This window comes from Tachypleus tridentatus, chromosome 12 (assembly GCF_004210375.1).
Source record: "Tachypleus tridentatus isolate NWPU-2018 chromosome 12, ASM421037v1, whole genome shotgun sequence".
NCBI lineage: Eukaryota > Metazoa > Arthropoda > Merostomata > Xiphosura > Limulidae > Tachypleus > Tachypleus tridentatus.
Window position 1 is genome coordinate 104,332,655 of NC_134836.1, and position 14,596 is coordinate 104,347,250.

The 14,596-nt window shown below is 29.1% G+C and overlaps 1 protein-coding gene across 3 annotated transcripts; it reads left to right on the forward strand.

Moving 5' to 3' along the window:
- Positions 1-160: 160 nt before the first annotated feature.
- Positions 161-14,521, forward strand: LOC143234212 (small ubiquitin-related modifier-like). 3 transcript variants are annotated; one of them, XM_076471396.1, is made up of 5 exons: positions 161-260; positions 364-420; positions 4,080-4,157; positions 5,929-6,000; positions 13,127-14,521. In XM_076471396.1, exons 1-5 carry the CDS (start codon positions 243-245, stop codon positions 13,184-13,186), a joined length of 285 nt encoding a protein of 94 aa, XP_076327511.1. In that variant the 5' UTR covers positions 161-242; the 3' UTR covers positions 13,187-14,521. The 3 variants fall into 3 exon arrangements, with proteins under 3 accessions (XP_076327511.1, XP_076327512.1, XP_076327510.1); XM_076471397.1 differs by lacking the exon at positions 13,127-14,521 and adding an exon at positions 8,249-8,387 and having other exon boundaries at positions 166-260; positions 358-420; XM_076471395.1 differs by having other exon boundaries at positions 171-260; positions 358-420.
- Positions 14,522-14,596: the final 75 nt, after the last annotated feature.

Below are 14,596 nucleotides of genomic sequence, written 5' to 3' on the forward strand. Positions count from 1 at the left end.
CGTTTTAATTGGTTTATTATATTTTATTTTGATTTAAGGCAAAAAGAAAAAAATGAAATAAAAGTTTCGGAAGAAAAGAAGACAAATAAAACAAACAAACATTAACATCATTTGGTTTTAGATCAATATTTTCAATTTGTGGAACATTTGTTTTGTTGTTTTTTTAAGTAGCGACTTTAGTGCCCTCGTGTAAGTTAACTGAATATCAAGGAAACATCGAATATCAACAAACACGGTAAAGAATGTCAGATCAACAACAGGTAAAGTTTTCGGTCGAATATCCTGTCAGTATTATACTTCTGGTTCAAAAGTGTTGTTTTTTGCTTTTCAAAGTTCAGTTGTTGTTTATTTTTGCAGGTACAGAAACCAGACGGAGGGGATTCCGGTTCAGAATACATAAAATTGAAAGTAGTTGGTCAGGTGAGCTAGGCCTAATTAGGCTTAATGTTAAGCCTAATATATAATTTACTAGTTTATTTCAAATAATAGACATTTATAGTTAAACATAATGCGGAGAATTTCACCACACAGAGAAAATTTGATTATTTCTAATTTTCTAAAATACTTTAATTAAAATTAAAATTATGCGTGATATAAAACCATTATAGGTATTTAAATGTATTATGATACACTTTACTCTTGTATTGACTGAAACTTTTAAAAGTGAAGTTTTGTAGTTTGTTTATAGAGGTTGCTTATTTTCATCTTGAAAAGAAGAAAAATGCCCAGTTTAGTCATATTAGAAATAAAGCAATGAGGAGTTATAAGTGAAAACGGGTAAGCAAATCTAAACAAACATAATGGTCAGTAATAGACTGTGTATAATTTTCCACAACTGTATATCCTTTCAACAAACACTGAATGACTGTAATTAACACATGTCAAAGCAGATTACAGAGAAACTGTTCTGTGCAATATTAAATCTTGTATATCTAACTTTCAAAACTTCCATTTTATTATTTGCTCAAGCCTTGGAAGAGCAGCATCTTATCAAAGTGAACAGTTTAAAAAACAAATACTAGAGTTATACACAAAAAGAGAATAACATTATAATTTTTAAATTCATATTTTTTGGGTAACTCCTTCCATTATTTGTTTGTAGGCTTCAAGCTTTTATGGACAATTACATCTAATCCATCTTTTTTAACAATATATTTTTTTCATTCACCAATGCAATAGGTTCTTATGCAATTTCTATGACTAAACAGCATCTGTTTATACTTATTAATATTGAAACTACTTTTGTTTTGGCTAAGCCAGTAAGACTTCGTATGTTTCTTTAAAAATAGAGGACTCGTTCGTACTCAACAATATTAGCCCATCTTAGTATCATAATTTTTTTTATAAGTAGTACTTACCATTAAGCTATTTAAAACAAAGGTTTCAGAAAGGAACTCTTACTATAATACAATTGTGATATATATTTCAGTTCAGAATAATATGTTATATATTCTACTATAATTTTCTACTAGTTTTTTGTTAATTCTGTAGAATTCACACTTCATAATTACTTTGATAAATATCAAAGGTTTGTATCAAAAAATTGTAATATGAACTTAAATGTTCTCATACAAGAGAAATACTAAACATATTTTTCAAATATTCATCTAATGTTAAATTTGAGAGTTAAAATTATTTCTGAGAATAAGATTCAAACAGTATGTGCAATACAATGAAGGTCAAATGAATAAAGATTCATATTCCATTATCTATATAATATAAATGAAATTTTTAAATCAGTAAATGTAGCCAACAAAATGTCAAATTATTTCTAGTTCTGATCATAAACTGCAAAAGTTTCATATACTACCATGTATTATGAACATTATTTAGACAACCTATGTTTTAGAATGTTGTCTTTCAATAAATTATACGTGTAGTTACACTTTCCTTTTTAATGTTTACTCTAAAATTTGATGAGCATTAGTTAAGGAAACATTTAAAAATAAGACTTAAATACATTTAGAGAAGTATTCTGCCTCACAAATGAGCAATTCGTATGTTTGTCAGTTAATGTCTCAAAGTTTGTTAAGTGGATTGTACTTTTAAAGTTTCTTTATTGTTTTTTGATTTCAAACTATTTAAGCTATGAGGATAAAATTATGAATTTTTGGACCTTTTATCTTTGGGTCACAAAAGAAAAAGGAATTTGAATCAGATGTTAAAAATTAAGGTTTTGGTTATCCTTTTTATGGACTGTCTGAGTAGTGAAATGAGAGAGCTGAAATTGTGAATTTGAAATTTTAGTGATATGTTCAAGAATAGAATGTGTAGATTCAACTTGCTGTAAATGGTTTTTTAGTGATTTTGTTAAATGTTTTGTCTGATTTGTAGCTAGATATATGGATATTTAGATGTGATATTGAAGTTGGACTGACATTTTTTTCTGTATTAGGGGCAGTCTCATTGAACTGAGTGGACTTATGTCCAACAAGTGCTGTAACTTACTGGCTAAAATTTTTGCATCTCTCTGAGTTTTAAATGTTACATGGTGTATCATTGAAAAATATTAAACTTTAGATTAGGAAATTGTTAAGAATCCTTATTTATTCATTTTGTTTTCTAGCTATTCCAAGCTGTACTGTTTGCTGTGGATACTTTATACTTTTAACAATTTGAAATCTACTATATCATTTAAAAAGATTCTACTTACTTTTCTGCCACATAAAACTTTGCCATAACACAAACATTATAAAACAGAACATAGACATAAATTTAGGTTGAATATGAAGGTAATTGGCTTTGAAAATTGGAATATGCATTGAGGTATAACTTTCCATTTACCAAGCTCCATTACATTTCTTAGTTTCAATGTTGCCGGATACTGTTGATATGTAGTTAAGTAAAATAGTTGCTGATTATTATTTTTAGTGAAAAAAGTATACAGAAATATTTGATTTTCTTGAAAAATATTAATATTGAAATCTGTTTCTGAAAATATTCTGGTGCAAGGAAGAAAACTGATGTTTTGAGCTTTATGGAATTTACTACAGACCTTAATAAAAACTGCTTTGATAGAAGGAAGTTTGGCTTATCGAGGTCACCTTTCATTTGTCGAAAACAATAAGAATAATACAGATTAAATATAGCCCTTCCTACTATTTAAAATCTCTGAACATCATTTAAAGCAACTTAAATGTAAAAAAATATCTTAAATAATAGATCAGTATTTATACTTATAAAATTTAAAGCTACTGTTTCTAATATTTAAGTAGCTTTTCAACTTCTTCATCCTATTATTCAAATAGTTGATCTAAGAAAACTGTAAACTCTAGTACATTTCAATATCTGCATCAGATTTCTACTCTTATACTCCAGAGAAAATAGGTCCAAAAACCTTCAGTAACTTTTTCACGTAGCTTATACGAGTTAAACAAGGTTTAATTCAAGTACAAGTAACTCATCCCTAGGCACTTTTCTTTATCAATTTTTATATTAGACTACAATAGCCATCTTGTTCTTAGTTTCAAAGTTTATGTAATAAATTCATAGTTCTTTTTTTTGTTCATACCTAAGCATGCATAACAATTTAAGATTTATAACTAATCTTACCCAAATCTTTCTCCTTGTCCACAATGCAGCTGCTTTTGTCACACAAAGTCACTTTTAGTTTTATTACTATACTACTACATTTCTCAGTATTAAAAACTTCCATTTTAATGTGTATTCAGACTGCTATAATTTTGTAACCTTTTCCAGTTTTATTAGTCAAGACATTCTAATGATTTTTATTTCATGTGATTTATCATATGGCAATTTATGTTTCTGTTTATCCTGGTATATAAAGTTGAGTACATTATTGACCAGGCTATTTTTTAGTTCTTACCTGTGTAATCAACTTGTTTTGATAAAACTTTCTTAGTAGTTTATATATGGATAGGTCCTGCTATTTTTTTTTTTAATGCAAGGAATATCCCAGAATAACTGAGTGTCACATTACTAAAATTTAATTTAAAATAGTAATAAATACAGTTTTTAAAGCTTGTTTCTTGTTTTGAAATGAATACACTATTCTATTCTGCCTGTAAATTGCCTTTAAGCTTGTAAAATTATTTAATATTTTAACTTTTGTGTTTTAGGACAGTAATGAAATTCACTTCAGAGTAAAGATGACAACACAGATGGGAAAGCTGAAAAAATCGTACAGTGAAAGAGTGGTAAGTATCTGTGTGTGTGTGTGTGTGTGTGTGAGATCTTTCTTTCCAAATTATGAACAAATTTAAGAAAAAAGTCTTTGAAGAAGAAAAGTTCACTGATGTGAAGCACAAGTTTCCTTCATCAGTGGTTGTTTTTTTTAGTGACCAGTAGAGTTTAAGTTTTGTAATTTGGGGAGACAAGTGATATTAAATACAAAAGAAAGATGTTTTGTTTTTAAGAAACGTTTGTTTTTTATTTTTAATTATCAAGGAAGCTGAAATTACATTAAGTTGTTTTTACCCAACTTCTTGGCAGTCTCATGCTGTTTCAAACTACAATTAAATCTACCTCATAAGTCTTATTTAACTGCCCCTTCCCATTAGCACTGTGGTATGTGTGTGGATATATACTGCTAGAAACATGATTTTTGATACTTGTGGTGGGCAGAGCACAGATGGCTCTTTGTGTAGTTTTATGCTTAATAATAAACACACAAAACACTTGTTAGGCTGGAGATGTTTCTTTCAATTTTATTTGCATTATGACTTACCCTGCATTTGAAAAGAAATTAATATTTGCATGCCAATGGGAATTGCAGTACAGGGAGAACCTAAATATTGTGAAACACTAAATTCTTATATTTCAGATAGGAGCTTTACAGGAGGGGCAGGGTTGTGTAAAATTTTAAGAATCAAACAGCAGGATGTTTTAATTCTCAGTTAATATCAGTCAGTAGAGTAGGTAGTTCTCTTTTCTTTAACTAGAACATTAAAAGTAACAAAAAATTAAATTATTAACAATTTTGTTGGTATCAAGCAATACTGAAAAGCTCTGCAAGATTATGGAATTTTCTTGTATGTTCGTTATTTGTAGTAATGATACAAGGATATGTGTTCTAGACCTTATTATCTCTTCTTCCACCACAAGTAATTGTCTGTGTAATTGCTCTGCAGTATAATTTCCACTGCAGGAGACTGTTGCACAATACATTTGAAATAAATGATGTCATTTTCTCCATATTAATTATTTTCCAAAGTCTATCAGCCTTGTGTGGACAACTTTCTATGGCATAGTTAACCATAGGTGATGTCTGCAAATGCTACAGCATGAATTCTAATTTGCATTTCCATTTATTAGAGGAACTGACAACAGGACTATTGTAATAAAATTTGGGGCTCCATGTAAAGTGTAAGTTCCCTTTTAATGCATACATTTAGCTCAAAGATGAGAAATTAGGTGTACCTGCTTAAAAATAAAACTTTATGCATTTGTATGTTTTACAAATAGTGATCTCGTTGTGAAAGATTTCCTTTTGACAAAATTTAATGTTTTTCTGGTAACTGAACATTCTTACAGCATTCCTTTCAATGGAGAGCCTGGTCAGCTCTGGGATTACTGAGACATGGACAATTTCATATAGGCTTTAATTGTTTTCACTTTGAAAAATACATTTCAGAAGATGCACCAGCACTGATGCTTTAAGTAACACTAACAGCTATACATGTATTGGTGTATACTCTCCTAAATAAACCACAGTGTTCCAAGAGCATGAAATATTTCTGGAATCCAAAACTTGACATGTAATAATGGAGCAACACTAATTCATTTGAATTTCGTTAAAACAGTCCAGCCCACTACAAACATAAAATTTTTTTTTAATTATTATTGGGTAGCAGTGATTGGTCTTTTTTTTTTATTTGTAATTAGTGAATGTATTGAAAGTTGGCCCCTACTGTTTCTCAAGGTGACCACAATGATATGAGATTTTGACGTATACTTTCCATTGTTTAGGGAGTTCCTGTCTCGTCTTTACGATTTCTCTTTGATGGAAGAAGAATAAATGATGATGAAACACCAAAGCAGGTAGGAATAGATTAAATTAGTTCAGGACTTGTTGCTAATTTATAAAATATTAATCATAAAATTAATTATGAGGTACTTTTAACCCTATCATGACAGATACTAGCATATCAACTTTCAAAATTTGAGGGAAAACAATATATTCTAATTCTACTTAAACGTTTCTTTACTAGAAAGTATTTTGTAATTGATAGCTCAATATTATACAACACTTACTTAACATCTTTCGTATAAAAAAAAAAAAGATAAAAAGTTCCAACTTTAATTTCTGTACAGCTTCAAGAAATGTTGTCTGGAGACAATGCATTTAGTGATTTACTTAGATTTTTTCTGCTTATTGCAAAGTGTAAGTACATAATTGCTAAGCAACAATTATCCCTTGGAAATATGATTAATGCCTCATATAACAAATAATTTCCTGTCACAGGTGTATTTTGCTGCAGTTCTTTGTTACCTCATTTTTTTTTATGTCTCATTGCATGATGTAGAGTAATGAAACTCAGCTTTGAAAATAGCTATAGCCAATTGCTAAAAATCATTAGGTAGTAGAGATTCTAATTTATTTATATAAATATACGTTAAAGTGGTTGTAGTATTAATTTGTGATTTGTTGGTATACAAACTATGCAACTTTTGAAGATTGAACAAAGGATCCAATTTATTATTTTTATTGTGTTGACCTTTTTAGCTATGTCTGGCTAATATTACAGAAAGCATGATGATATGGTGCATGTGCACTCCTGTCACCATATCTAAGAATATAAAACTGGCCTGTACAAAGTGACATGTCTTAGCTGTGTTTTAATGGACTTGTATTTTGTAAAATAGTCATATTTCAATTATGATAAGTTACACATGTATACATTATTACTATTTACAAATAAGTTCTTAAAATAAACATTGTGTGCTGCTTGCTATAGGTTGCTAAGCCTTATCAAATTTTGCACATGGAGGATGTGAAATTAAATGCATTTATTTAGGTTTTATAAATTGAAGAAAAAAAAAATCATAAATTACTATATCAATACCATAGAGTTTCTCTATAATTTATCAAGCTTAGTAACTAAGTTGCATTTGGGTCTGAAAGAATGAAATTTTGTGCTCATTAAAATTTCATCTTCCTGCTCAGAATTTAACATAAAAAGTAAGTTCTGTTGCCTGAATATTTTTAAAATGCTGAGAAAGCCATTAGGGGGACATTCTGAGCTTTGGATTGGTTATTCACATGTCAGAGACAGAAGTAGGTGTACATACTTATTTTCAAAAATGGAAAAAGGTAGGCATGACCACTGTGTTTGAGTTAGTAAATGTAGTGATATCTTTAAAAGATTCTTATTTTATAAAACACACCTAATATCAATTTTTGTGTGTCATGTGATATGTTGAATGCAGAATTGGATATTAGAAACATCTAATTTCAACCAGTGCTGTATTCAACATACCACATGACACAAATTGATATTAGGTGTGTTTTATTTTTTGTCATATTGAAATTTGAATTATCTACAGTTTAATATCAAATGAATAAAGTTATAAAATAAATAATAGTGGAATGTAACTTTGAATGCAAGTCAACAAACACAGTGAATGTGGCCTTTGACCTGTGACCTGGTCCATAGGATAAAGATTCCTAACATATTTGCCAGGATGAAAAATTAATTGTACTGTACAAAAAAACTTAATTTTTTTCATTTGTTGTGATTGCCCCTCTGAAAAATTTGGGTATTTTGTTACATTGTCATTTTGTTCTACTAACCTCTTCTTTTTATCTATTGCTCTTACTAACTGTTCAAGATATGTTCATCATCTTAGTATTTAGTAGCACAAATATTGATGATTCTAATGTTAGGTTAAACACAATCAGTAGTATTGCAAATCATTTCATATTGTAATGTTCTCAGGTACACTGATTTCCCTCAAATGTAATTAACAAGTTCTGCAGAATAACAGGAGGCTTGACAGAAAATATAAAATAACATTGAATTGTGAGGGAAAAAGAAGTTATAAGTGATATAAAATAATTAACTTGTAATTTAGTTTTTTCTGAACTGATTTTTAGTTTCATGGTGTAAATATTTAACAAAGTTGCAATAAATTTAGAACTCATGTTAAGTAATAATTTAGTTTTGGCTTAAAAAGATTAATATACTTTTATTTTTCATCTTGTGAAATTTTCCAAGTTTGGTAGAGGGAAAACAATAACATTGCTCCTTTTTGTTTTTAAGTATTGATTTTGAACTTTTCCTTTTAGATATTTTGAAAGCTGAGTTTCATGGGTAGTTCGTGATGTTCTAAAAACATGTAGATTCAAGAAGTCTTGAGAAAATGAAATTGGAACCCTATAACCCGAGTTCTTGTGAAAGGTTAACCCTTCTTCTTCAGTGGCAAACTGGGAGCAAACAATTAGTAGTTCAATCACCAGTCGTGAGGTCATTAAAAGGATAAAACCAAGAGACTGTACTAATAAAATTCAGAGAAAGAATGTGAAAATTTTGTTAGAAACTAAACCAAGAAATATTATTCTCAATGGATAATGTGTTTTGGAGTAGGTGGAAAAGTATGAGTACTTAGTTAAGTTTTCCCACTCTGTAAACATAAGTTGAACAATGTCAGTTTCATGTGTACTTTGGGACTATATTAAACTACATGCATTTTAATTAAAATAAGAGTACAGAGGGTTGAGTAAGTTGTGGTAAAATAACTTTGGAGCCTTACTATGCTCTGTTTGGTCATACTGTAGCTGACAGTCATGCATCTTGACTGTCATCTTACAAAAGACTTTATCATAAGGTTGTCAAGTCCACATAAAACTACTACTTCTTGCATGCTTTTCACAATCCATTTACTGTAAAAATGATAGTTTTTCTGTGGCTTTTTAAACAGTCAAATTGCACAAAAAACTAAAGATGCTGCATTCAGAAATCTGAATAGTATTTCATTCTATGAAATGGTATGAATATCCATTTCATTCTCCAGATGTGTTACACATGATGACTGAATGAAAGGTGCAACTGGAAGTCTTATCTTGGTGAACCCCCATACCCTGTTGACATTGTTTTTTCAGATAAAGAACTGCTCTTATTGTATTATATACTGTTGCCTGAGACATGGATGACTTTTGCCACTGACCTTTGTGTTCTTTGATTATCACCTGTCACAAGATGCTGCACTTTGGTTACCTTGGCTGCCAATGCCACTAAGTACAAGAAGCATCCCCATTTTAGAAATTTTAAATCCCTGATCTGAACATACCTTTCCATTCTGAGTGGATGAATAGTTCATGATATAAAGGGCATTTTTACGCATCCTGTTTTTCAATGGCATTACACAACCCACAAAACAGTGTCAAAATGTAGTTCTGATACATACCTTCACAATTTTGTGAAACACTTGAATGGTGCAATGTGAAAATTTTCTGATATTAGTAGAATTTCAAAGGTCAAGGGAATTAATGGTATTTTTACTATACACTTTATTATATTTTGTAATTCAAAAAAATGATATTATTGATTTTTTAAAACTTGCTGGTGTTTCATAAAGATTGTATTTAAAGATACCTTTCTCAGTAGGAGTAAAGTTTACAACAGAATATATGTAAATCACAATGTTAAGTAAATATCATGAAGTTATTCAAAAGGTTGCATGTTTATAATCTTTTTTTGTGATTACGTATTGTAAAAACCTACTCATGTTCATAAGTACGTATGTATAATTTATCATTCACTTTTTCTTATTATTTAAGTACATTAAAAGCACAAATAATGGTAATATTTAATATGTATTTTTGTTACACTTAGGAAAACACCTTTTTATTTACTACTTGTATATCCAAATATAAATAACAAACTTTTTATAAACAAGCTGTATGTGGCATAGAAGTAACATTCGTAGAATGTTAATCAAATAACTTTTAATTTGTGTCCATGTTTCCACAAAAACTGCAGTCTTTTTGAGATTATGCTCTAAGAGTTATGGTTAAATTCCACTATTTGATCAGATAATAGTTAAGATTTTGTAGTAGATGTTAACTAACTACCTTCCCTCTGGTTTATTTAGTTGAAAGTTAAGGATAGTTGTATGCAGTTAGTTTTGTGTAATTTTGCTTGAAATTCAGAAACAATTTATGAATGTGAATATATTGGCAGTGGTGTAGGAAGCAGGAATTTTGGACCCTCACACTTTTTTAATCTATCCCAGTAAAAATGTATCAAAATTATGAAAATTACTTTTGGGAAAAGCAGGAGAATGCATAACATTTAATTTGGAGCTCAAGATCTTCTAGGGTTCTAAGGTGATCCTTTAACCTTGACCATAATAAGTGCACTGCACTCTCTTGCTGTACTTGGTCAAATAAACCTTGGGTCCCTCCTCTTTTAATTTGTCTCCTATGTTTCTGTTGGGTAACAAAATTTTGTACATATTTAAATGTACTTTGAGATTTAATGAAAAACAACTTAAACTAAATTTTTTACCTTCCTTACTATAAGAAGTGACCACTAAATGTGTTTTAAAATTTAATATTGAAAGTTGGTTTTAAAACTAAGAAATATATTTACATCATTAAACTATAGCATTTGGTATGAGAAAAAACAACATTTGTTTAGTTGCTAAAGCTTTATTTCAGTCTCAACACTTAAGTCTTGGTGATTGTGTATGATCAAGGCCTCTGTTTAATTCAGTTGAGTCAAAGATATTAAGAGAAGAATGTGCAGATAGTGTAAGATGCAGGGTTTTAATAGAGAGTCACAGAGATTTGTAAAGATCCTAGTTGATACAATAAGTTCTATATATAACTTAAACTTCTAGTTCTTGTGGTATTACCATTTGTACTTAGTTCATTCCATCATTTTGAAGAAATCTCTGGAGCTCGCATGATTGAAAACCACTAATGTAAGATTTTTTGCTGTCTCCGAATTGAAGTCGTTATTATTTAAAACCATGGTTATGATTCTTATGTTGATATGCTAAGTGGTAGAAAAAAGAATTCAATAAACTATTCAAATTCTGCCATGGACAATTAAGTCAAGAACACAGTTACTTGTTCTGTTACACAAGTTAACTACTTGTACTATAACTAGTGATGCAGTATATGTACCTTCATAAAATTTGGTAGACTTTTAGTAATGGTTGTAACTCTTTTGCACACACAAAAAATTAAGATCTTTAAAATTATGTTTGCTAAAGATTTGTTTGTTGGAATATCGTATCTGTTCTATTACTAGTCTGAGGGTGAAGTTATTTTCATGTTACAATTAAAAACTGTTCCTTGTTCCCAAAATCTCGAATATTATTTATGTAATTTCTAAAACCTTAATTGTATGTATTTAATTTCTTAAATACATTTTGATGTTTGAGTAGAACTTTATATTTTGTCTGTTATTTTTGTCTGCTCTAACTCTATACAAAGTTGGATAATTTGACTGAACTCTTAACCACTGTAAAATTTAGGAAACACAAATTATGCTTTTTTTGTTCTATAATGACTACAAATTATAATACAAATAGCTTAAATTTCATAACATTATACATTTATGTATGTTTATTATTTTTATAATATTGACCTTTCACTCATGCCTGGCTAATATTAGAGAAGTTGCACTGATGTGGTGTCTGTGCACTCTATCATATCCAATAATATAAAACTGATTTTCAGTTTTTACAAAGTGATCTGTCTTGGCTGTGCTTTAGTGAAATAGTATTTTGTAACATACACTCACATTTCAATTATTATATATTTTATATATTTGTATATAGATTATTACTCTTTACAAATAAGTCCTTAAGCGTATTTTTCTTAAAACATAAAACAGTAAATAAGTATAACAAACAATTATATCTTCTAATTATGGCTACCTTTGTACTCATTTGTTGCTTGCTATAGATTGCTAAGCCTTTCCATATTTTGCAAGTGGAGGATTTGAAACAGACTTTTTAGGTTTTATACATTTAAATTTTTAAAAAATTATATGTAATTATATTGATACCATAGAAGTCCACTAAAATTTATCAAGTGTAGTAACTAAGAGTATTTAAAAAAAATGTAATTTCAAAAAGGCTAAAGACACAACCTACCTGTGTGAAATCTTAGTTTGAAAAAATGCAGTGACTTCCTAGAACTTTAAAATGGTTGAAAAAGCTACTTGGGGGAAATTCTGAACTTTCAGTTGGTTATTTACATGTCATATATTGAAGTAAGTGTATATAAGGGACCATTTCCAAAAATGAAAATTGGTTGGTTGAATTTGATTCACTACAAAGCTATATCTCAACAAATAGAAAAGATATGAGGTTTGTACTTTATCTTCTAGCTTTTCAATATTGGTAATTTAAGTTTCTAATTCATATGAAACTGTAGACTTAGTATTACAGACATTGAATTTGAGTCAATGCTACATTTAATGTATGATGTAACTTGCAAAAACTTGATATTTAGTTGTGTTCTTTCAACACTTTCAAATTAAGGAATAAACTAACATAGCACTAAAATTTTTTTTATCTAAAATGTGATACAAACCAAACTTATTGACAAAACTTTCTAAAACGGGTCAATAAAATTTTCAATGGAAGTCGATGAGTGTGATGATATGGTCTTTGATCTGTGTCATGATATGGTTAATATTGTAATATAAAATAATATACTATGCACAAAACTAAATGCAATTTCCATTTTTAATCTTGGTAATTGATATACAAATACACTGATTTCTGTAATCTTATACTGAAAATACAGATTATGATTTTTCTGATATACTACAGGGTGGTCTGTAAGTCCCTACCCATCCATATATCATATGTATCCAGTGTATCTGTGTGCTGTACCTCATTCTCACATGACATGTACCCACATACTTGTCACAATACGCTCTTCAAGTGTAAATGGGCTTACATCGGCCATATTTCTCTGAAAAAAAGAAAGAAATTTATAATACATGTGTAATTGAATATAACATATGGATGGGTAAGGACTTACGTGCCACCCTGTACATTAGAGAATCTCATGACCAAGTGAATAAGTTCTTTAACTATCATTCTCTACACATTGGACCAAACTTTAATGTAGAGTTAATGTTTTTGTGGGATCTAAGATGTACGTTAGTGGTATAAACATATTTTTGTCAACTTGTTTCAGCTGGAGATGGAAAACGATGATGTTATTGAAGTTTATCAAGAACAAACTGGGGGTCTTTAGTTCAATACAACAGTGTGCAAGTCTAAGCCAGTTGAGAGGGATGTTTTGAAGACACTTTAAACATCCTCAAGTTCATCATACCTGCCATCAGATATAAGAGTGCATATCATATCAGTAGTGATTGATAAAGTTGTAAATGTTAACATTTGTTACCAGTTAGTTGTTGAGTTTGACCAAATCCAATAGTTATATTAATGTCAAAAAGCATAAGTTGAGATCTCACCAGCTGCCTAAATGTTTTCATTTTAAACTTTTTTGTAAGTACAATCTTTTAAACTGATTTTTTCATACAATTCTTAATTAAAGTAACTAATTTTAATTTATTTTTTCTACATAGGCAAGATCATATATGGAAAATGTGTTTGTTCTGTTTTTTAATGATACAATTCTGTAAGTATTATAGAAAATCAATATGTACTCTTTTTTTTTTTTTGCTGTAAAAGATGACAGTTTATCCCATAAGACCAACCATAAACATTAGGGACACAAACTGAAAATCAGCTGAGAGCTGGTAAGCAAAGAATGTTTAGAGAATATAAGATAGTAGTTTTGGTTTAAAACAAATCAGGAATATTGTATGTGAATATGGTGTACATTTATTCAAATAATTTCTTACAAGAGATTGAAAATTTTGTTACTTAAATTTTCAGTGATCGTCATAAATGTCATTTGTGTTATTTAAAGAACAACAACAATTACAAAAAATTTCAATACCCTATTCTGTTGTGTTATTATTTTCTTTTAGCTAGTGTGGATAATAAATATTTGTCCATTTCATTGTATTTGAAAAGTCAATTTCATTTAAAACTAACATAAAACTAGCCAGTAGAAACTTTTGTGTCATTACAATTTATAACTTTCATTGTGATAATTAATTTTTTATATAATGACACTTAACTCTTATCTAATCAAATAACCTTTTAATGATGGAATTATAGGAAACTAATTTCAACAAGAACAAAAAATAGAACAGAAATAAACAATTGAATTTTCAGAGAAACCTATTAACTTTAGTTAATCAAATAAGACACACACACACTAAGATCATAGTAATGATGAAATTCATCACATACAATACAAGTATAAAGTTCATTCTTTCCATTGATAACTTCCAAGTCATTACACATTAGTGGATTTAAATGTGGTTGCATGTGAGATCATGGTGAAAACATTTATAGTATTTTCAGATTTTGCCATGTGGAAATGTTGCAATGTGTGATACCACACTAAAATAAGATTTCAATTTGGAAATTTTTTGTATCAAATTGATGTGTAACTGTAACAAACAAAATAAAACAAGAAAAATTGAAATAATAAAAGTTTATTGAAAGTTGACATTTTCCTTGCCTGAAAATGTATTTTAGATGTGTATTTATATAGAACTGAGAGCCGAGGTAATATGGCAAAATT